Raw genomic sequence first — 25,383 nt, 5'->3', positions numbered from 1 at the left:
AAAGCATTTCTAAACCATCTTTTCCCAACAGCTGTTGTAGGACTTCAGATGGATACAGTGATTAATGCTGTCACAAAAGTGAGCGATTTCTGTTCTTAGCCCTGTCAACACTAGCATCTATAGACAAAATCATTGTTTAAAGCTCTAGCACATCACAAAATAGTGCTGATATTGGTATTTTACAACTACTGCAACATCCAATAATTCACATGTAATCTTATAGTTAAAAATTCAAGACTAGGGTGCTAACTGAAGAAGCCACTAACAGGAATTTTCCTTTTCTGGCATGAAATAAGGGGAAGGGTAGTTTAGATAACATATAGTACAGATTGGGCAGGAACAAAAGGAATTTATTTCTTCATCCAGTATTTTATACACTTTACAAAAACCAGGAGTCTCACTGTGCCCATAAAAACATTATCCATGGCAACTGAAAGCAAGTACTACTTTTTGTCATCTAACAGGGTCTTTTTTAAAATCATAATACAAAGATTTGTGCTGTAGCAGTCCTCCACTTCGCACTGTAACAATAAGGCTTACTGTACTTTAAATACAAAGCTGTTACATCTGCAGTTATGAACCACTAGCTTTAACAAACATCATCTTATAATTGCTTTTCGCTTCTTTTTTGTTTTCTGGAACCTCAGCTTCATCATGCTTTTCAGCAGCTTGCAGCTCCTCTGCAGACTCGTCTTGCTCTGACTCAGAGCCGCTTTCGGAGTCCTCTGAACTCTCATGTTCAGAGGAGTGTCCAGCTGCCTCTTCTTCATCTTCCTGAAACTAGAAGTTCAGATTATGAGACAGATAAGCCCTTATTTCCTGGCAACTCCATTGTGGCTCTTAGATGTGCCCAGTGAGAATGTTGTGCGAAATGTCTCCTTTCGTATCAGTACTAAAGTGGGCTAGCTTGCTAAACACAGGTCTTTGATATACAAATTATTAGACAGAAAGGAACCCCACTGGACTGGTTAACAGTACTGACTGTAACAGCCAAAGATTCTTCGGCCACTTTCCTATTTAGTTACAGTAGAAACCCTAAAGACTGCATTAAATGAGTTTGAAAAGTTTCAGTTTCCATCACTTCTGTAATTCTTTACTTTTGCATACAGGGTACACAATGACACTTAAATGCTTGTCAGGGAATGAGACACACTGACACTAACTGATAGATCATCAAGAATTCTGATGATTAGTCATGACTAATCTTTGAAAATAAATTTAGCACAGCATTACAAAGCAGCGTTAGGAGTGCTGAAGTAATCCAATGCTACTGCTAAAAAGAATGATCCAAAAATTGAATTTTGTTCATGCACGTAAGGAGCAATGCATCCATGTTTTAATATTAAGAACTCTAAGCACGAGTTGTTTTACTCTCTCTGGAAACATTATCCATGTTTTCATGCCATAATAGGTGCCAACAGGAGGAAAAAAAAAAGAGACGTCAACTGGCAAATAAGGACAGCTTCCTAATAACCCAATTTGGTTGTGTTTTTTTTTTTTTTTTGTCACACTTCTTTCTGCTCACCCCTATGTAATTCCTTGCAAGTACAAGACCAGGTGGGTGTCAACCCACTGAAGGACTAGTTTACCTCATCTGACCCCTCTATTTCTGCTTAGTTTTCAGGGCCATAGGGAGGTATGCACCTCACAGCAGCAAGAAGCCAAAACAGATTAATTAGCTCTCTGTGACAATGCAGATGGTTACACTCCCCCCCTCCCCTTATGTATTCCGTGACAACACTCATTTAATATATTTGCAACTTTGTCCTAATCAGTCTTGACTACTATGGAGTATGTCATAGCACTTTTCAGAACAATGGAAAGCATCCATCATTTCCAGGCACCTACATGGCCACAACAGCGCACACAAATAAGGGTCAAGTGACTCCAGTCAGTTTCTCATTTAACCCAAACTGTGTAAGTTCACAACAATGCACGGTTATTAGATTTTTAAACCATGTATCATCTTGTCTTACTGAAGTGGCAGCCAAATCATGAGAGAAATAATTAACTTACTACCTCACTGAAACCAAGTCCACAATGGCGCCGGTTTCGTCCAGACATGGTGCTGTCCATGCTTTGTTGGTACTGAGACTCCAGTTCTTCATTCATTTTCTTGTCTTCTTCCCCTGCATGTCCAGTGTACTTTGGTTATGGTTCATTCAAATTAACAAAGACATCAAATTACACAAAGTCACCAGATTTTCAAAGTTTATCACAATATAGGTGAAAAAGTTTAAATTTAGCCACCTTCCTTAGAAACTACTGGATTGGGTATTCTTGTATACAAACCATTCAGATTTGAAAGCAGTGTTATCAAGTGTGCAAGCAAAACTGCTGTGATACATCTGTCTGATGGGACAGTATGTTCCTAAGACCTGCCGCCTTCAGACAGAGATGTACCATGCACAGTGCATGTTCTACTCAACAAGGTAGGTGCAACCAGTATGACTTTTCTGTGCTTCCCCCCAGTACTGCAACGTCAAAGCCAGGACAAAGTTTCTGACCTTCACTGTATAGCACGTGATTACCATAATTAAACTGTAATTAATATACTGCATTAGCAGTTAGAACAATACTACCACTCTTGTTTATAGAGCTGCACCTGAAATTATTCCATGCAGCCTGAATTATCAGGAACAGTTACTCTTTACTCTTGCCCACCTTTAGGGATTAACAGGAAAACTAATTTTCTTATCTAGTTAACAGAACATGAGCTACTACTTCTACATGCTCTTTACTACTACTTGTTTGTGTAAGTAAATAAAGGAGCATTTCTACTAGGGGGAAAAATATGATCCAAAATAGTTGAGTATCCTCTGTTCTTGTGAAAAGTAGAAACCTCTAAATCTTCCCCCCAAAAAGGCCTACAACATTAGTTTTTAACCTATATCACTGTAAACCAAAAATGTATTACAAACTTTTCCTCATTTAGAAGGTAGAGCCATCTGTCACTCTAGAAGGAGGAAAACCTTATGTTGGAAAAGGAAGTAAAGTGTTAAGAAAACAGCTGTCCTGATTTTTTGTGAAAAAGCAGCACTTCTTGCTAATAACAATGCAGTTCTGAGTATTTATGATTCCTTAAGAAGCAGCACCCTAGGAAATTCAGGTCCAAGGAGGTGATTCACAGTCACTCTGCAGGCTAATAGCAGAGCCTGGAAACAATCCCCAGACTTCCTTTGATGTTTTGGCCTGCCCACCATTTTTCATCAACTGAAAAACGACTTGTGGGGCATATCAGGGAAATAAGTTTTCTGAACCTCTTGACAGTTGCTCTTCTATACAGTTTTATTATAGCTTCTGTCAGACAGTCCAGCCCAGCTTCATTTTGGTGTACTTTGACTGAGCAAGTCTGATAAGGAGTTTTATGTTATATAACATCAAATTAGTGCTAATTCCAAGATGACCTTGCATATCTTCCCTCTTCTATCTCGCTGCTTTAAGGTAGAGATATTTCCATTCAATAGGTAATCAGGTTGGAGGAGAAATCAATCCTGGTTTTTTGTTGTTCTCTTCCCCCCCCAACACACACACTGAGTTAGAGGTGTGGATATCCATACCCAGCAGCACACAAGCAGCATAACACTGCTAGGTACTAAAAGCAATAACACTTTACTTTCTTATTTTGATAAGAAAATACGACAAGGACCTGCAGACCCTGGTTTACAAGGCATTTGTATACAAGTTTAACTGACCATCAAGTACTTTTCTGACCCCGGGCTTCAGAAGGTGAACGTGTGCGGTCAAACTGTCAGTACTCTAACAAGAAATTACCAACTTCGCAAATGGATCTGCCTTCACCTTCCACCACAAAACCTGAAATCCCTCCCTGCGACATTGACCGTGCTCAAAGTTCTGGGATGTTCTTAAGTGAGCATTTGATTTCCAACTTTGTAGCAGCTGTTGGATAAACTGACCTGTCCTGAAGTGAGAGGTTGATCTGTGGTCTCCGATAACAAGGCGGCCAGTATGTTCTTTCTAAAAGAAAATGCAGTTTGTTTTGGAGCTTTAGGCACTGACAGCTCTGCCAACATTCTGGAAGTCTCTAGTGGGAAAGATTTCCAATCAAATCTTGACAACCAACCATAAGACTGTACGATTTGCTAGCTAACTACTGCTATCCACTGATGAAGCTCATTTCATTTTTATGGTTCACTGAATTTTTCTGGAAAAGAAGCCCCAACAACTAGATATTCTTTCCTCTTCCCACACCCCAAAGCTGTCTCTTTTCTTCCCTGTTTTTTGCCACTCCAAAGACAAGCCATACTACTATGCTAAATAAGGAACGATGGTGACCATCTGATATGAAAACTACGTGACAGCAACACCAGATGAGTGCGAATCCGGGTTCCAACAGTTCACCCTTCGAGTCTCTGACATTATGCGATAGCTCAGCCTTCGCATCCTATTGCAGTCCCACTTTGGGACTGGTGCTCATCAATACAGTGGCTAAGCAGTCGCTCATTAGCAAGTGTCTCCCTAGAGGCACGAATTGGCGTTAGACGGCGGGGTACTTTGAGCATTTAAGTAGGCGCCACAGTTAGTGGCGGTGGCATGTTTTAACACCGTGGTGCTTTAACACAGCGGCACGGCCTCACCTTGGCGGCGCCCATCAGCCTCAGGAACTTCTGCTTGCGCTCCTCGTTGCCCAGGTCCGCCGCCTCCCAGCTGCTGGAGCCCTGCGGGGAGCACACGCTCGCTGCGCCCGGCCCCGGCCCCCGGCCCCCGGCCCCCGGCCCCCGGCCCCGGCCCCGGCCCCCGGCCCCGGCCCCGGCCCCCGGCCCCCGGCCCCGGCCCCCGGCCCCCGGCCCCGGCCCCGGCCCCGGCCCCGGCCCCGGCCCCCGGCCCCCGGCCCCCGGCCCCCGGCCCCGGACCCCCGCCCGCCGCCACCCCCGCGCCCATTACGTCGGGCGAGGCCGCTCGCTTGAGGCCGTGCTGAGACTGCGAGTCCCGCGCCGAGCTCATGGCCGCGGCTGCTGTCCAGGCCCCTCCGCCACCTTCCTGCCGGAGCCGCTCCCTCCCACAGCGCCGGGTCGCGGCCCCGGGGCGGGGCGGCCGCGGGGGGAGCCGGAACGTGTAGTTCTCCCCGCGGCCTGCGCGGCGCGGTGCGCCCTGGCGAGGACTACAAGGCCCAGAAGCCTCCGCGGCGGCGGGGACGGCCCTGCGCGCTGATTGGCGGGGGGCGGGGGAGATGGGGGGGTGCTCGCGAGCGCTAGCGCTAGGAGGGCCGTTGGGCGGGCCGTTGGGCGGGCCGTTCTTTCCCGGCTCTGAGGGGCGAGGGCGGAAGCGCGGGGTCCCTCCCCCTGCTTTCGGATCACTTCGGCAGACGCACGGCCCCACAGCGGCTCACGTACGCCGCCGTCCCTCAGCTTGCCGTTAAGAACCCCCTTCTGTTTTAATATCCTCGTCCCGTAGTGACTTGCCCACACGGCAGAGCTATAGCAGACTAGCCAAGGCCAGGAGGTCCAAGTGTGCATATGGAAATGTGCGAGTGCCATGTGCCAGGTCATGTTGCAGCTTAGGGTTAAAGTTGTTTGGTTACAGGTTTTCAAAACAGAAGTGAAATAAACCACTCCGGATGAAAACAGCAGTGAATACATGTGAATGTACTCAGTCCTGTTGAAACCTCCTTAACACCTGGTTCAAAACAAGTGATTGCAATTTTATTGTTTAGTGAAAGAGCTAAACAGGTAAAGTCTTAATTAGGTCTTTTTTGAATGTTTTTCAGTCTGTGCGTTCACGTTGTCTTTGTGCAGTCAGTTCAGCCACAAACTTTTCATCTATAGCTGTACCCCCAAATCTTCTCACATGGTGTGCACATACAGTATAGATAGTCAGAACGTGCCCCAAATCTGCCGTTCTTCTCAGTAGTTGGGGTGAGTCTGGACTTCTTTTTGACTTGCAGAGACCTAAGCTGCATTTCATTGCATCTACTTGTCTTTAGTAGTTTGTTTTGGCTTGGTTTCTTCTATTCCCAAGTTGTTATTTGCACTTTTATTGTTTTGCTTTGTCACTACAACAGTGAAACATTTCAGGCTTGAGGCAGTAAGTCTGCCCCCTCACCCCTCTATCTCTGTGCTAGATGAAGGAAATTTTGGGGTTTTGAAGGTTAGAGGCAAGGCAGGAGGAAGTAGGCTATGACTGCAAACACCATGTGTAGTCACCTGCAAGGCAGAAGACCACACTGCAGAGACTGACTAAAGGTGAAGAGCCCATAACACAGGGGTCTGCACACGGTGTAAAGATGCTGATGGACAACTTATATAAAGGGTGCTCAGTTCCTTGCAAGTGGATGAAAAGTTCCTATAGAAGTCTATAGGGCTTCTACATTTAGGCTTCTGCTCTGACTCTGTGAGAGGAATCTCTATGCTTAAAGGATGACCTGCTCTCAGTTAAGTTGGTCTTTATGAATATCTTCTTTACAGAGGAGGAAAAATAGAGGAGGTTAAAAACGTGCCATTACAATGTGGTTTTTGTTTCTTTGTTTGAGTATGGCATTTAAAATATTTGGTCATTTTGATATTTTTTGACATTTTTCCTGAGCCTTGTTACTCAGATGTCACCCATCATTCCTTTGTAGGACTGAAGTACAGTGAAAGAAGAGTTAATAAGAACATATTCTGGAAGATGGAGCACAAAAGCTCAGCAGATCTAGTAATGTAGAGATGTGCTGATAGAGCCCTGCCACTCCTGGGTAGGTAGATTTAGTTACAGATATTTGTAGATTGTCATTATTTTCAATTATTTTTTATACAAAACAACACTAGGATAGTAATATTTAAATTCATGTTCACGTATATTGTACTACCTGAGTGTGCAAAATCAAATAGAAAGGCACAGCTGTTAACGCCAGTTTTCTAAAACTTCCATAATTGTTGTTTGACAATGATAAAGAGCAGAAGGGAGCATTAATATGAGAGAATATTGTATTTACAACTTTAACGTCATTTTAATGTATCTCAATATAATTATATAATGACTGTAATTGTGGCTTAATTGAAATTCTGGTACTTTAATAAACGATTTCTCATGGAAGGGGTACAAAATGTAAAAAATAACATCACTATCAGTAATTTTTTTTGTAGTATCTAGCAGCATTTTTAGTCTGTTAATAGGAATTGTGGTAATCTAATACTAGTGAAATTGTATCTTTTCTATTTTTTTAGTTAAGCTTTTATTACAGTTTGTGTACTAGTATGCTTAAAAGACCTGTTCCTTAAGAAAAACAAGTGCAAAATTTGAACTTCATGGTTGTGGTTTCCTTACGGGACAAAGGGAGAAGGATTGCCATTGGAAAAAAAGGTGCAAGAATATCAGACTTTGCTAAAGTTGAAATGAGTTTTTTTAATTGGGTCTAAGTTGTGGGTTACAGTTAACTTCAAGTTCTTTTCAGGATGACTGAAATATATGATTGTTTATATGGCTGCAATGGTTTGGTGTTTTGTTTACATTTTGAATAAGATGTGCTAATAACATTTTAGTAAGGGGATTTTATAAATATTTGTCTTTCTTATTTTATTGCTCATTTGGGATAAAAATGCTCTGGTTTTGCAGAAAAGTGTTACCTTAATTAAAAAAAAAAAAACAGATATATCCCTAGCATTATATGGCACCCGTCTACATATGGGGGAGCTTAAAATGGAGTAATCAGGCTGCTAGCAAAAATGTGGATTGTCTCAGTAGAAGACTGATTATGCAAAGGTTTTATTTATCTTTATGGAGATATTACAGATAATTCTGAGGAAGTGAGACTAAGGAGCTAGATTTAATTCCAGTAATAATCGAAAATGGTAAGAAAGGGCAAAGTTAAGAAAATCCTGTCATGCTAAGATCCAGTGTTGTATTTACTGTAGTCTTTGAACAACTGAAAAATATAATGATTCACAGGATAACAAGACAGATTGGCTTTTAAGAAGAAGCATGTCTTCTTGAGCGTGTGTGAGACTGTTTTAGTATATAAACAAAACAGTGGGTAAGGATGCGGGGCAACATTTGTGTGAATTTTCCGCAGTTCTGTACATAGTCCTTCAGAAGAGACTATCTGGAAATTAGCATTCCAGTCACAGGAGCTCAGGTTTTGCGATGGAGTAGAAACTGGCTGTGATGCAGAAATCAGACTTGGATTAAGCATCTGTCCATCAGTATAGCTAAGGAACAATAGGGAGGAGCGAAAAGGCTTCTGGTTGGAATGGTAAACAGAGAGAGGCAGACGATACAGTGAGACTGTGATGTGGTGTAATGACCAATAAGATGACAAAGTTATTCACTGTTATATACAGTTACCATCTCAGGCTTTTCTGTGTAACTCTGCTTTGCTGGTGAGCTCCAGTCTCTGGATGGGAACCATCTTTGGGGGTGGAGGGAAACCAACCCTGTTACAGGAGAAAAACTACCTTAATGAAGATTTTCTGCACCAGTCCAATTCCAAGTTTTGAACCTCAGCAATAAAAACTTCCAGGCAGACAACAACTTAGGATAGGTAGGTATGGGAAAGCAGAAGCTTAACTAGGTCTGGCAGAAGTAGTTTTATCTTTGAAGAATCTGATGTACAATCTTTGAAAAAAAATAATATATATATATATTTGAGGTGTCTGTGTCGAGGTAGGGTAGATTAAAGCACAGCTAGGTCTGACAGCCAACAGGCTTTTTTCATTGTGTGATGTGATAAGGATGTCTTTGCCGTGCAGTCATTGACTGAGCTGCAGTAATGAGACAGGACAGACCTGGCTTGGTTGCAGAGCTTAATCTTCTCCTGTAATGGTCCTGGCTCTGCCAAGAAGAAGTGGCCTTTGGCATATCTCACCTTTCTGCTTTATCTACAAAATGTGGACAATATATCTCCTTTCCAGCCTTTAGACTTAATTAATGGTTGCACAGTCTGTTCAAAGCAATGTATACGTGCTAAATATTAGCTACAGTGTAATTGGACTACTGTAATTTATAATGTGCTAACTGACTTTGGCATATAAAATAGGATCAACCCCTTCTCAAGTGCTGTAGAATTTTTAATTGTTACTAATGAACTTCTGATATTCAAAGTACCTATCCCTGTGAGACAGGGAATGCTGCCAGGATTTGTCTGTAGGAAAGCTTAGCAAGGCAACTACTGATTTTTTTTTTTAAGCTTGAAATAAAAAAAAAAAAGTACATATCATATGTACACACACACACCTACATTAAGTGCACAGTTTAAATTACATTTCATTTTAACAGAAAGCTCTATTTCTTTTTAAATGGAAACAGGGCATTGCCCTCGCGTTTCAAAAATGTTTCATCTCTTTCAGCATATTTTAAGATTAAAATGCTTTTTGATTTCTAACCAGTTTTGCTTAGTAGTTGTCAGTGCAATATGTAGAGGTTACCCCAGAGAAGAGTGGAAAATATTCTGTATATCACTGGAGGTGTGGAAAGATTTTTTTTTTTAATTGAAATCTGACTTATGCAACATACTTATTCAGTATGTTTTAGTGTCATGATGTCTGCCAAAAGTTCAATTCCAAGCTCTTGCTAAGTTTTGTTTTAAGGAGTTGGGAAGAAGGAGAGACAAGCTAAGAGCAAAAAAGAGATGTCAACAAAAGGATTGCTGAGAAGGGAGCATCAGTTGAGGGAAGGCAGTCATAGCTGTTAACATTTAAAAAGCCCTTTCAAGGCCTAACAAAATAAAGGATAGAGATGTCCTCATCCTGAAATGGCTTTTATATTTCTGAATCTGTTATAAAAGCTTTTCTTAGAACACTTCCTTTCTAAAAACAAAATAGTTTCTGTCGTAAACAAGACAGTCAGCACATCAATACAAAGACTATCTTCACTTACTTTTATTTCTACTCTAGCAGAGCAGGCCATTATTCAATACCACAGCAAAAAGAATTGTTGCCCCAGTTTAACAAATGACGAAAACAAAAAATGAAGAAATTATGTCCTTGAACCTAGCACTGTGCAGGCTTCCACTGCTATTGTATGTATTAGGCTTTGTTCTCAGTACAAAGATTTAAAAATCCCCATTTTTAACATGATAAAAGGTAAGTTAGTCCAGCTTTCTCTGGGTACAGTCCTGGCGGAGACAGGACCCAGGTACTTTTTATATCTGTGTAGCCAGTCAAGGCCAGGCATATATCTCTTACTTGGAGTTGATTTGAACAAGCTACATCAAAATAAGAAAACATAGTGCTTTGCTTCCACTAAGATTTTACATCGTATTAGACTGACTGGGCTTCACTGTTTACCACTGTACCTGGCATAGTGCAAGAATAATGTACCCGAGTAAAAATCTTTTTTTTTTTTTTTAATTGCATTGAAGATATAGCTTTATATATCTCACTTCTTTTTCTTCTTTTTCTTTTGTGTTTGATAACATGTAAAAGCACTAATAAAGACAAGGCATTTTGCAGAAAGTGTCTGCCAAATTCCGTTATTCTACTGTGAGTCTGAATGATGAGACAAAATCTTCAGCATTATCAAAATGAATTGTTTTTGTTTAGAGTGAAAACTTAGTAGTTCCTCCATTTGGTATATCTTCTGTTTCATCCATCTGTAGTAAAGCAGAATATTTCAAGGAAAATCAAAAAACCTCGTGGGAATCTAACATTTCCATCTGTTTCTATTAGGGAATTTAAATTATTGGGTAATTTGAAAATGTCATGGACAAACCACTCCTTTACATACTTCAGTGAAAATTCTCCTTTGGAAAAGGTTGAACAAAATCAACATTGTACTTTTTTGAGTCATGTAGCACTGTGAAAGCCAAAGTCTCTGAAGTCAGTTGAAAGTTGTCTGCATACAGAATTTGTCTTTTCATATAATTATTCCTGTTCCTAATACCTTTGAATCTTTTACTGTATGGGCAAAGAGAAACTACAAAGAAATGTAATTGGTAGGGGAGAAACTGTGGCTCTGCAGGCTCTGCATGCTCTCCTTCCTCACCCTGTGTGACTGTAGTAGTTGCTCCTCCTTAGGGTCAGTAACATTTGTGGATGAGTCAGTAGAAGGGTACACGAAATAACACCAGCTATCTTTATATGTATAATTTTAATTCAATCCAAAATGACATGGAAAAGATTCTAAAGGTTTGAAAAAGGGGGTGCGTTAAAACTCTGATATATTTGCATAGCTCCCAAGTCAGAGTCCTTTTTGAAAATAAATGTTTCTGTTTGACTTTCATGCTCAGTGGAACACACAGGCTTTTCATGTGCACCCAACGTCCAAATAAACTTTGAAGATTGACAATAATCTGCTTCTCCATGGCAGAGCTTTACCACAGTAGTCTGTGGCCACTGTATCACTTTTTTTTTTCCTCCTGCAAAAATCTTTTCATTAATTTGTGTCCCAATTGTGTTAGTTCCACATATGTGATCATTCACTACCTCTCTTATTTACAGGAGCCTGTAAGTTGAATCAGGTTGATTGCAGCCAGTTTGTCTATGTTTTGGTGACTTGTGCTACTTCACATGTAGACAGCCTGTCTCCTTGGCAGCGCTGAGTTTTTCTACTGTAAGATTTTCACTGTATGAAAAGACATACAAATAGATAATTGCTCTTTCACTTTGTTCGTGTACTGGGCCCATGGATTATTAATTGGGTATCAGTCACGGCCTGTTGGTTTTGAGTGACTGTAATAAATACAAAAATAAAAGTGAAATTCATTACCCTCTTTTACCTGCTTTACACCAACATCTTATTTCTTCCATCAGGTCTTTAAAATTAATGTAGTGAACTTTTCAAGCTATACACAGTATTAATAAACTATAAACTATCTGTCAACTTTGCCAAGAATCTACTGTGCATTCTGCCTAACACTGCAGCTGACTTTAACATTTTGGAATGTATTCTCTTATAATAAACAACATTAAGTTGCAGGTGCAGGACTGCAGCAATTTATGTACATTTTGACTTTGAGCATAGGAATTTGTAGCCCAGGGATCAGGGTATTTTTAAGTGTTTGAAATAATAAATCTTAAATTAACCTAGGCATGAAAGATTATGTCCTTCTTTATGTCATGATGTTTATGATTGGTCTGAGACTGTAATGGTATCCTGCTTAGGAAGCAGCTTTACATCAGGACACAGGCACAATGTGCCAGGAAGAAAAATACGCTTTTCTACTGACTTTAGGCCATCGTCCTTGTTTTCTCTGGGGGCATACCAGGTGCCTTTTCCTATTTTATATAATCCATTATTTCTAAAACATTTGGGAAGGCTTTGTAAAAATGCCCCATATAATGCTGTTAATTTACTAGAAGTATGTTTGGTACAGAAGACTGAGATGTTTTGTTTGTTTGAATGGAAGGCTGAAAAAAGCAAATGTAAGGCTGTATGCTGTCCCTAAATAGCTTCGTGAATGCCTAGAGTGTGGTACTAAGAAATACCTCTGTATATGGCACTGTCAAAACTGGTAGGTGTATCTTACAAACCCATGTGTATCACAGAAGCATAGAATCATGTAGGCTGGAAGGGATGGCCAGGGCTCGTCTTGTCCTGCCTCCTGCCCAATGCAGGTCCCATTTGAGCAGGTTGCCTAGGGCCACGTCCTGCCAGGTTTGGAGTATCTCCAAGGATGGCGATGCCACATTGTTTCTTGGCAACCTGGCCCAATGTTTGACCACCCTCATGGTATTTTTTTTTCTTTATATTGAATTGGAATTTCCCATAATTACCCTTGCATCCCATCACCTCTTGTCATTTCACGGTGCACCTCTGTGAGGATCCGTGTTTCATCTTCCCTAGTCTCTCTCATTCAGCAGTTGCAGGCAGCAATAAGCTTTCCCTTTCATCCGCTGTTCCCCAGGCAGTGCAGACCCAGCTATCTCAGCTCCTCCTTGTATGTCTTGCCGATTGCCTCAGTGCTTCCGCTGACGTGCTTCACTCTCTCAATATCTTTCTTGAACTGGGGAGACCAGAGCTGGAGATGCTGCTCCCGATGCAGTCTGACAAGTGCCAGAAAGAGGGGAGTTATCAGGTCCCTCAGTCTGCCAGCAGTGCTTCTGTTGAAACAGCCCAGGATGCTGTTGGCCTTCCTTGCTGCCAGGGCGCACTGCTGGTTCACGATGAGCTCGTCGTCCACAGGAACCTCCAGTGTTTTTTTCTTGCAACTAGGCTTTCTAGCCACTTGGCCCCCAGCCTGTCCTGTTGCATGGGGTTATTCTATCTCAGATGCAGGGCTCTGCATCTTTATGTATTGAATTAAAATTACAGAATTCAATGTATTGGATTATAATTTTGTGCTAGTGAGAACTAATAGCTTTGGGTTTGCCATTGGGGAATAGCAGTGGCATATTCTCAGCATAGTCTAAATAATGCAGAATTGTGCATAACGACTCTCATTTGTGGATAATCAGTTTAACAAAATCACCTAAAGCTGCTAATATATCAGGTGCATCCTGGGATAAATAAATTACAGAAATCATAATAAATTGCCAAAGAAGGGAAAATGAGTTGTTTCCGGAAAGGCGGTATTTTTTTTTAGACTAACAGTGTTTTGGTTTTGTTGTGTACATTTATATATCAAGTGAGCTAAGCTAATTTGAAAGCAAAACCAATACTATTTTTGGGTTATTCTGTTTATTGATCAAGTGAATATTTAATTTTTCTTTTTAGATTAAAGAGTGTGGAATGTTTTAATTAAAGAAGGAGTTTGAAACATATTTTACTCTGAGGATATTGAGATACCATTTAATATTAACCAGTATTTTCATTGTATATTGAATAGTTTTCATTCAATGGCTGTTCATTACTAGTGTGCTTTCACATCTATGTAAATTCTCAAACTAAAAGCTAATTTAGGATTTTTTTTTGTATTTTATGTCAAATTTTCTTATAGAAACATCTGATTCTCTCTTAAGAATTTTAAAATTATGTGGGTACTTTGGTGGTTGATAACAAGTGTTGTTGTTTTGTTTTGTTTTTGTTTTTTGCCAGTCATAATAAAGGTAGTTTTCTTTGTGTTGCCAGCAGACCCCCTTAAAGATAACACAAGTCTTTACTTATGCTTTTCCCTCACTGTTAATTCACCTTCCCTTTTTAAGAATCCTGGAATTTGTCAGAATTGAGTTTTGGGGGATGAATTCAACTTCTCTCTGCCCATGGTCTGTTGTAGCTTTCTCAAAAGGGCTGTATGTCCGCAATGTTAGGAAAATCTGGTGTATTGTAAATTAAGCCTCAGAAGCTGAAGACTCACAGCTAGGAGATATTACAGAGAGAACCAGCATTTCTGGTGCTGCCTATGATTTTCAGAAGATGACCCCCTTTGTTAATGAGGCATGCAATCCTATTTGGCATGGGTCAGAGGTAGGATGATCTTCTTGCAGGTGAAATGTCATTTGCCGCATTTTGCGGAGTATTAGCCTGAACCTATATTTGGTTGGCACCTGTGCTCCAAAACTGGCATCCCACCTTGTGAGAAGGCAGAATGCCACTCTGACAGATGGGGAGGAATGCAAGCATGCCAGCAAACCAGTGTATGCATCAAGGGGTCACATTTCTCTCCAGGAATGTTGAAATACCGGTACATGCAGAGCTTCTGTATCTGAGGCACACGTGTTTCTTGGCAAGGACCAAAGTTCCTGCTGAACATCTTGGCACTGTACGTAAGGAAGCTTAGTGAATTTTCATGGCTTTCATGGGGTTTCTACACCATGGGAGCCCACATATAATTTCTGCTAAGAATGGCCCAATGAATATAAACAGAAGAGGGAATATCTCTTGCAAATTATTCTTTCTTATTAATAGATTAAGAACTGTTAAAATGCCATCATAGCTTTCATGGATGCTGATTCTTTTGATTAGTTAATGGTTGGTTTATCCTGGTCTGAGGGCAATAGAAAGTGTGGTTTGGCAATCAACCCTAAGTGAGAATATCACAGCTTAAACTTCTACCATTTCTTTTTCATAATATCTTTTATTTTAACTTAAAAGTAAATTATGGAATCCCCTCACACTTTTGTACTTCATCAATAATTTTTTTCCTGTGTTCCCCAAAATGATATAATGTATTAAAATTAACTCTAGGGCATTCCTTTCTTTTGCCGAAGGTAATTCTGAATGGTTTATTTCAATGTTTTTACTTTTTTTTCCTCCAGAATTACTGTAAAGCTTTTCTATTTCATCCATTACAGCACAGTGTTTTTCACATTTGAATAGCTGCATCAACATGAATCCTTTATAAGGACCTTAAAAACAAACTTTGCCAAGTCCCAGAATACAGAAGCTAATTCACATCCCAATACTCAGCTGCCTCATGAATAAAGGAGAGTCTGTGCCTGACACTTTGAAGCTGTAGCTGTTAAACCATACAGACTATTTACCTCAATAAATCATTATAAGAAACTAAGGTACAATTATACCCACAGAGAAATAGAATTCAAAACACTGATTTATGTGGTTCAGTGCCTGTTCCCTTTTCCATCATGTTTTGAATTTTATGCATGTTTGTCATCTTTGGCTGCTTCCATGTATCTTTAAACTAATGGGTCTTGCTTTTTTAACATTCCTCATTAAGTTTGTTATTTTACTTTGACATACAGACATGATTTGCACGCTGTACAAAGTTTTGCATTTAAAATTAACTATCTAATTTCTTATGGTATAGTGCAAAAATGGAAAATGTGAGTAATTTGTTTAAACTAACCTATAGCCCTCTCTGGTTAATTTGTGACCATCTAAGCTGAAAATCTGTATTATAAAATTTTTTTGGTGCTTATTTGTGGGATCTGGAGAAAGATTAGCATACAAAGGAGTGTATCATTGTACTTTTAATAATGTCCCTACTTATCTAGAGGGCTATCACAAAGAGATGGGGGACACATGAAGTTACATTTGCAGTTAGTTCCTCCCTTTCTTTATCCCTTGAAGAGACAAAATGAAACTAAAAGATAAAAATTAAGCAAAATGAAAGCTCTGGCTCAGAGAAAGGAATGGCATTGAAACTGACAAATAATTCCATATGAAATGGCAGAAGTAAGGTAAATATATCTAGCAAGTGGAGTTTGAGACCAGCCACAGACTCTGTTAGGCCACCCAAGCCTTGAAGAGGATGAATGAGCACGCAGTGTTGTCCTGTAGAGCAACAGGGTGGGAAGTGATTTAATAACCAATAAATGTTCCTTAATAAAACTTCAGAAAGTTTCAAAATATTTAAATTGAGATTTTGAATATGAACAATGGTAAATATACTGCAGTTCCAAAAGCCTTATGCCATGCTAATAACTTTGAGAGCTCTTGGATCTAAACAATACTGAATGAGGGTATATCATGCAACCTTCCTGGTCTTGAAGTTGTTTCTGTTATTGAGAGGGAGTTATAAATCTGTTGTTATTTCAGAAGGGATTTGAGACATGAAAGTTTTTAGACCATGTATCACATCTATATACCTAGTAAAAAACGTATGTCTGTTGAAGACAAGTTTGACCATTTCAGACAGCTTTTGCTTTACAGTGGACATCAGAAATTAGAGTGAGAAGCCTAAATGCTTATCTGTAAGTGTTTCTACATTTTTGTTACCTTATGCTAATTTTCATAAGAGCTTCAATTCATACATGAATATGCATATATAAGGTGTATAATGCTCATATGATATCCATTATAAATAACGTACAAATAACAAAAATATGAGTAATAGCACACAACCTTTTGCACCCACCATGTCATTCACATATATATCTAACTCTTACGCTTCTGTGTGTTTTTGCCTCTCTGAATCTACAGGCATTTTGTGAGGAAACAATATAGTACCTGAAAGTTTCCATATATAAACAATGTTATCTATCCATAATTGAAAACTCATCTAGGATATTCCATATCCTGTTGCCCAATATTCTGGGCTTCCATAGCATGCTGCTTTTACAGTCTGATAGCATTTCAAGTGTTTCTGTCATTATATCCATATAGTTGATAACATTTTTATGCTACTGAAGTAGCAAATTGCTTAGCACTATTGATGATGGTGGAATTTAACAAATCTGTGGATATGGCATTCTAATACCAAATGTTGAGGCTACGTAACATGGGACCTTATGTACAAATCTGACATGGAGGGACAAAGTTTAGGAATCTGGAAGCAGAAAAGCATGACAAGCACTTACCTCCAGAAAAATTCTGTATGTTTACATTCATTATTTGAGTGTATTTTCACCTTGTTTCTGGAAGGAACACATCTGCAATGTCTATGCCAGTCTGTATTTCAGAAAATGTTGGCTGATTTCAATAGAATTTGACAGTTGGGCAGAATCCTGAACTTTCCAAGTTTTTGCAAGCTTCAGAAAAATTGGTGACTAGCTAGGAAAAGAGAGTGATCCAAAGTGTTCCTCTGTACTAGTGAGACTGAAGCAGGCATGCAGCAGGACCTGCAGCCAACCAGGCAGCTTGTCATCGTTTCTGTCTGAACCGCGTGTTGCATGTTGCCCTGCTGAGTAGCCAGCTGCATTCCCTGGTAAAGGGCTGAAAGGAACCAGAGCTCCTGGTATTACCGCGGTCAGGGGAAAGTGGAGGGAGAGGTCACAGGAGATACAAGCAGAAAATGGAAATTATTGTGGTCGGGCCCACGTGAGCGTGATAGAGCGCAGATCTGGTAGCCCCTCTATGAACCTTTCCATTGCTTACAGAGCAATTTGTTCATTAAAACTGTTCACATCTGTTGAAATTCTATTAACGAAACTGCATTTTATAGGAGCCTTGTAATACCTAAATATTTGTTGTTCCCCCCCCCCCCCATGCTTAGTGCCCTAGAATGGAGGTTCCTGCTCATTTATAAAAACAGTAATGCCATCAACAATTAAAATTTCTTATCATATATTTCCATTAAGAAAATTTCAAATTATTTAATATTTCACATTGCTACATGGTAGCACTGGCTCTGAACTATAAAAATGAAGAGGCATTATATTCTGCAAAATGCTGAAATCTCATCCTAAATTTAAAGAAATTCTGGGACATTTTCAACACTTTATGAAATTTCAAATATTTACTAGGATTTGTTAGATAACCAGGCATCTTCAGCCTTTCATTTCCTAGGCAACAAATATAAATACATCCTGAATGCTATTTAAAAGCATTCAAAGTTGGTGATTGTTTGCCATGTAAATGGAAACACCATCTCAGCCATTGGGATGACACAGAAACTGAGGGAACTGGTTCTGCCAGTACTCATTCCATTTTCTCTTCCACTAGAGACTAGTATATCTGGAACTTTCTTTCAGCACTATAATGGTACGCATCAAAAATAATAGTGTCTTACTTCCTAATGAAATCTCTTACCAAAACTTCTGAGGAGCATCTGCTCTTTCAGGTTTATGTTTTGTCCCAAACACAGGTTCTAGAGAAGTGCAAGTGCTTTGGCTACATATTAGGTTTACTGAAATAGTTGTGCAGGTGTAACCTGGATGGGGATGCAGCTACAATAGCAGGAAAGGGCCACGTCTTTCTTCCATAACACGAGGAACTTCACACACAGAAAACAGTCTTAGGTCTCATCACAGTACAGGGCCTGAGCTGATTAAGTTAAATTAGCATGGTTAAGCATAACATTTGTATGTAGACAAATCTCAAGCATTGCATGAACACAGAACACAAATAGACTTGCATGGTTTACAAAACAGCCTGTTAGTTGCAGCCTCTCACACAAATAGGGTGAAAAGTTTTTAAATAAACTTAATGAGATAATGATGCAACTCTGGCAGTGCTAAGGAGGGCAAGATATGTCTCAGGAAAGCCCTGTGAATCTTAATCTTAGGCATCTGAACCAATTTGTTGATGTTACCATAGCACACTTTTTAATGGCTTGTTTGCAAAAAGTGGTAGGAGTAAGGAGGCATAGTCTTCTGCAGTTTTTTTGCTAGTCTTTTCTTCTAATGGCACATGCCTTTCAGTCACCAAAACTTCAAGTTCAAACAAAAGGTCTTTAATTTTAGCAATGATTTTTCAGAACGTCCAAGGATTACACATAATAGATAGTGTGTATAGCAAGAGCAAACAAAACATCAATAATAACCTTCTAGCATGGTTTTATCTGGGTGTACTGAATTACAAGGAAAACAGTTCTGGATTTTTTCTCAAGTCTTATGGATCACAGATTGCGTGTTTAAAAGTGAAAAAGGAGTAGCCAGACAAAGGAAAAGAAACAACATAAAAAGCCTTAAGTTTGCATGAGTTACACTATGCTGAAATCCTGGTCTCAAATCAATAAGAAATCCTTTATCTGTCACATACTGAGGGATTATAGACTCAACATTTTAGAAGATGTGTTTGAATAGCATTGACATCAAAACCTTCTGAAAACTCCAGGTGGATTATGCACTGTGTACTGTTTGTATCTGTAAGTATAAGCAACTGAACAGCTGTTTCAGTCTTATCTATGCTGCAGTTTTCAAGTATGCTATGCTTATTTCTTAGGAAATAATTATTAAGGAGCAGTGCGGTGTTTATGTTGGTGGAGTGGTTAAGGCATAAGGATTCAAGAAGTCAGGGTTTTCCTTGCAGTTATGCTACAGACATTCTTTGTGAATGGGCTCAATTAAGTCCTCATTCTATAACTCTGTTTCTCTATAGGTACAGTGGAGATAGTACTTACAGTGTGTGATGGGGTATTACTTACATTATTATTGTTGAAAAGTGCACACATTTACTTTTAAAGGTACAATATAGCAGCTTTAGGTGTCGGGATTTGAAAAATATTTCATAGCAGGCAAAGCCACTCTTCCAAAAAAAGTAGTCTTGGAAAAACAAGTAGTTATATCTTTCAGTAATCTCTGCTTGGTGAGTCTGAAAACCACATTGAGGGCACTTTGCTTAAGCAGTCGTAATTTAGATGTACCAATATAGGCTGATCTCTCCATCTTAAACTGTTTAAACAAGCTTGTTTTGCTGTGAAGATGCTGAACAGTGCAACAGCTATTTATCTGAGGGGGAGTTGTGAGTTATGTAACATACCTTAGGACATTTAGAAAAACGTTTATTAGATAAGTTCTTACCACATATTCTGGGACTTAAGGAAGGCAATAGACCCAAATGTGTACTAGAGACAAAAACAAACAAAAAACAAACCCCCAAACATGAAAACAGAAGGGAGGGAAAAAGACTGCAATGAACAAGTCATTGGACTGTATCTCACATATTATAAACTCAGGGAAAAGCTTAATATTAGATTTAGAAGATACCCATACAAGAAAGCTTTTTGGAGTCTGCACATTGTCCTGCCAATTATTTTAAGTGTTTCAACCTGCTGCTCCATACTGATGCCCAGCTCTCTTTAAATGTGGAGAAATGAGGGGGCTGGACTTTTAAAAATTAATTAGATAATCAGTATCAATTACCTCCTTGATATTTATGAGGAAAATGTTGTTGTTTATTGGGGAAAAAAAAAAATAACTGGGGGGGGGGGGGGGGGGGGGGGTACTTCTACTGTGATGCTTACATTATTCCTAAAATTAGTTTTATATTTGTATTCATGTGACATGCAGTAGCAAAAAGACTGTCAATGGCAGCAATCTAGTTAATATAAATCAGAAGAATTGTGGACAAGTGAAAGTGAAGAGCCGAAGAAGATCTGCTTTTGTTTGACAAGTCTATGCACTTTATTTCATAAGCTTGCTTTCTGTATTTAAATGAACATCCAGAGTATTCTTCTTGAGTGCTACTGAGAAATAGGACATTTAGTTCTGTTTTACAGTGATGAGGCTTTTTTTTTTTAATCCAAATTTCATCAAGTTTATGTCAGAACAAATAAAAACATTTTGTTTTGAGGACTGATAGAATTCAAGCACCTTTCACTTGTGATCAGGCTTTAGGAGGTAAATTTTTAGCATGTCCACAGCTGTGTAAGAGGAGCTTACTTGGAACTGTTTGTTGTTCTGCTTGTTGCTTTAGGCAACAAAACCAACAAAATCTCTGCAGGATAAAACAAAGAATAAAACATGCAATAATTTGGTGATAGACAAATTGCAACACTGGATAAATATGCCTGCAGAAATACAGCTTAAGAATAAGGACAGGTTAAATTGAAAATGAAATCTTACCTTTGGTTGAAAGGTGGTTCTGAATTTCCAGTCTGGGAAAGCAAGTATGGCACTGTGAATTCTTCTACGGCATTGGTGCCTCTAGTACTATACAGAGCTCCACAGAATACATTCTCTGCTAAACAGTATTCCCATTATTTTAATCTATTATTTTCTGAATACCTGGCCTCAACAGCAGTTTGATGACTGCAATGGTGATACCCATGCGTGCTGGAAGCAGAACAAAGGTGTTGGTCAAAGACTCTGGAGGCCAGAAGGGAAGTTCTGCCTGAATTCATGTTAAGGCATGGTGCTTGAGATGGAGGTGGGCTTTCATTCCCGCACTTGTTTTGACCTATGGGAATACTGTACTACTAACGGTTTTGCTTTGACTTTCACAGGACTTGTAGCTTCTGTCATAGAGGTGAGGATTAGTATTAGAGAAATGGCAGAGGAAGGAACACCACGTAGCCTGGCATAGGAAGAGGTGTGTCAGAAAGGCCATAAAGAACCCAGCCGTCTGGGGCTGTGCTGGTCCCTCTCAACTCTTTTTATAACAGGCACTGATTTCACTCCTCGGTGCTAGAATGCTGAGCATTGATTTTACTTATGCAGGTGCTATTCCTTCAGATAGAAGGGGCATTTTTAGTTCATATTATTGGATTACATTCCAAATTTGCTGAACAAGTGTTTTTTTTTTTTTTTTTTAATATCTGTAGTAAGGGTCATGACTGTGTATTTTCCTAAGAAAAGCCTGAACAAATGGCTCATTGACAGGTAATGAGTGTGGTCAAAATTTTCTTCTTTCAAATATTTTGATTTCATCCGGAAGTACACATATATATGTCTGTCTGTATAGTATAAATGTACTGGTCTTCCTGTGTCTCCATGCATATAAATATACATACATACACACATATGAACGGTTAAGAATGTGAATGCATGTATACTCTGATGTGATTATTATACTATAATGGAATGATGTACATTCTAGCTTATGTATTTCTTGTTAGGTGAATGGGTGAACTAAGAATTAGGAATGTCATGAGGAGATAGGGATAATGCTAGCAATTAATTTCCCCAGTCATACTTGTGTGGTTATATTCTAAGATGGCAAAGGAAAATTTCAGGTGATAGTTTCTTCCTTTACTCACTAGATGAAAACTTGTTACTTCAAGCATTCTTCCATACGCCTTGAGTGAAAGGAAGCTGTTAGCAGCAAGTAAGGGACAAGCTCACATTGTAGTCTTGACAGGTGATGCTTGAAACTTGCTGTTTAGCTTGTTAATTTTAATGTTAAGATTTTAATTTGAAGAAGAACATAGAGGTCCTAAATATCTTGTTTGTCTTGCTCTGAGTTTTAATAATTCGTAAGTTCTGCTGAAAGGCAAGGAAAGCCGTATGTATGCAGATACCAAGGAAGGAATTCTTCTGTGTTAGAAGGCAGCATGAGATCTGGTGTAATATTTAGCTGTGCGATGGTCTTCCTGTGTGAGTAGGAGATGCTTGCTTACTTTCTCTCAGCTCTACAATCTATATTTTTATTTATGTGCTACATTCTTTCTTCTCTTTTCTGTCACTGTTCAGGACAGAATCTACCTTTTCCTGTATATCTCCTGTCTATATAAATAGTGCCTGGTATAATGGGATGCAGTTGGGGGTTTCAGTATTTCAAAATCACAGTAATTTTGTAACACAGTTAAAAATGAATTAATTTTTTTTATGTAGGGGACGTTCAAATGGGTTGCCAATGTTGAACTACTGAGCAATTGAACAGAGATAACAGTCTTACATATCTAATGAAATTAACATGGAGGCAAAGTCCATTTTTATTTTTGGTGGTTTTGTTGTTTGAAACTTACATTGTTCTTGGATCGCAATATAATTAATTTCATTTTATTTGTAATGAAGCTAATATTTGCAATGTTATTAAAGGAACAATTGTTTTTGAAATACTTTATGTTTTTGTTGGTGAAAAATAGGTAAGGAATTTCAAATATAAGGTTACTGATTACTGATTTCGGAGTGTGTGATAATACACTGAAGAAAACTAAAACTGCAACAAGTAAGGTGAATATTATTGTGTAACTTCTTTTTGCAGTCCAGTTCAATGAAGTCTCTGTGCAATAGATACTTTGAAGCAAGAGAGAAAGTCATTGATAGGGAAATTCTTTGCTTGATTTATAGACCAACTTTCCAACTAGTTAATAAACTTCTGGTAAAGAAAAATTGCCTTTTTTTTTTTTTTTGTAAATGCTAATATAATAAAGTGCAGTGCCCACCAGAATTATGCATAACTGATATTTTTGTATGTTATGAGAAGCAGATTGGAACCATAACCATTTCCATTTTAACATGTAAATATGCAACTACTGTATTTTTAAAATCACTTTAAAATTGTGAGAGACCAAGAGGCAATCTGTAACTACAAGTAATTTAGTTAAGAAATCTGAACTTCAAATGTTCAAACTTATAATTCTTGAGAAATGTACACTGCGTACACATACTTGAAAGCACTTTTAATAGTTGTGCAGGGAAAGATACTTAAGCCTAGTACAGGACAGCATGCCTGGAAAGTGAACCTTCAGTGTGGCATAGTTTTAAGTTTACATGTTACGTTACCAATAAGCAACCTAGCTCATATTCTTGCATTGTAATTAATTGATTTGTACATCCTGGTGACAGTTTAGGATGGAGGACTTTGGTTTTTCTTTGTTGTCTAGGGATTTAGCCTTTTTATGTCTTTCCATGGGAGTATCTAAATTTTGAGAGTGAGTTGAACATAGCATCAGTTTGTTTAAAAACAGTAAAATTAAATACAACCTTGGTATCTGATGTCTTGGCATACTGATTATCTACTTCACAGTTTTTATAAGGCAATTTATACCTGCTGCACTAATAAGCATTTGCAAACCTTCAATTCACTTTTTAAATTTTTATTTATTTATTTATTATTTTTTTAAGGCTTGCCTTTTTTGTGTGTGTGTACCAAAATGTCTAATCAAGAAACATCATATTTAGTGTATTAGAGGAGGTGAGTGACAATCCATCAGACTTTTAAAAGATCACTGATTCACCCATGAATTCTCCTAGTGGCTGCCATTTGATAAAAAGGCCATTTGATATCAAGATCCTGAAAGGAGACCAGTGATCTCCCCTCAGTAGTAACACTGTTTAAAAATGTTAGGTGGGAAATGTGTTTTGGTTTTGGAACACTTTATGAGATCTAGTAATTTAGGGTGGGTACTTCCTAATTGTGTTATTGGAATGTTTTCTGCATGCATACCGTAATTCAGTGTGATGGTAGGACTGCGAGGAGATATGCTGGAGTGGGTAATCCTGTGGTACACAGGACGGGGAGTTGCAAAACCTTGCCTGAAGCATCCGATGTGAAGGCAGCAGTTCCAGGCTTTCCTCAAAGGTACACAACTGCATACCGACACACTGGTTGGAAAGGTGCAATCAGCTGCAGTCTCTGGACTCTGTGATGGCTTAGACAAGAGATGTAGTTTGTACATTAAAATACTGTAGATAGGAAAGACATTCTGTGGTTTTTATATTCTTATTCATATCTTTTACTATCTTTCCACTAAAATGAAACTGTGCCTTTTTTTTAAAAAAAAAAAAAAAAAAAAAAAAAGTGCCCTGTCTCTGTGACAAATTCCTTTAGGAAAAATGTTCAGATGCTGAATCTAATTAAATCTAGCCACTAAGTGTGGTTGAATCCTCAAGCTGTGCTCCGACAGGCAGTTTAAGCTCAACTGACTTGATCTGCTTGACAAATGAGAACTCCGTTTTGAGGACTGCTACCAAATCTGCATAAAGAAAACAGACTGGAAAGGCATGGGAATTGCAGGTGGTTCTGCATTCATATCATCAAAGCCCATGTTTCCTTTTCCCACATTCAGAGATGCTGTCCTATTCTCCTGGTGGCTATATATTTTCCCTTCCCAGGATGCTTTCTGCTCGCTAACCAAAATAAATAAAAAAATAAAAAATTGGATTAAGTCAACTAAACTTTGTTTTTATGGCCTCCTTCAGGACAGGCCAGTAATCAAAGCTTCATAAGGCTACTTCCTTTCCTCTCCTCTCCTCAACATCTGCACATAGGTCCAAGGAAAGTCACATATGAAAAGGCTTCAGAGAAACTTTCATTTCTAGAAAACTGTAAACCTAGAATTCTCCAAATCTGAAAACAGACTGATTGCACGTGAATTACTTCTGATCCCTTTTCTCTTCTCTGAATTCATTTGACAGCTCTTTTCCATCATTTCCCCTTGAAGTATCCTTTATACTCTTTCCTCGGTATTCTACTGGCATTCTCTAGAAGCAGGCATTTTTATCTGATCTTGTGTTTAAATCTTTGTGTTAACCTTTAATGTACCTTGACCCTTGTAGTGAACTT

The 25,383-nt window shown here is 38.9% G+C and overlaps 1 protein-coding gene across 1 annotated transcript; it reads right to left on the bottom strand.

Moving 5' to 3' along the window:
- Nucleotides 1-329: 329 nt before the first annotated feature.
- C5H11orf58 (chromosome 5 C11orf58 homolog) lies at nt 330-5,103 on the bottom strand. Its single transcript, XM_035550339.1, has 5 exons — nt 4,906-5,103; nt 4,599-4,679; nt 3,918-3,978; nt 2,020-2,129; nt 330-780 (listed from the first exon to the last, which is right to left on the bottom strand). The coding sequence occupies exons 1-5, from the start codon at nt 4,963-4,965 to the stop codon at nt 574-576; spliced, it is 519 nt and encodes a 172-aa protein (XP_035406232.1). The 5' UTR covers nt 4,966-5,103; the 3' UTR covers nt 330-573.
- Nucleotides 5,104-25,383: the final 20,280 nt, after the last annotated feature.

This window comes from Cygnus atratus, chromosome 5 (assembly GCF_013377495.2).
Source record: "Cygnus atratus isolate AKBS03 ecotype Queensland, Australia chromosome 5, CAtr_DNAZoo_HiC_assembly, whole genome shotgun sequence".
NCBI lineage: Eukaryota > Metazoa > Chordata > Aves > Anseriformes > Anatidae > Cygnus > Cygnus atratus.
The sequence above is the reverse complement of the archived record's forward strand: the minus strand, read 5'-3'. Positions and strand labels throughout refer to the sequence as shown.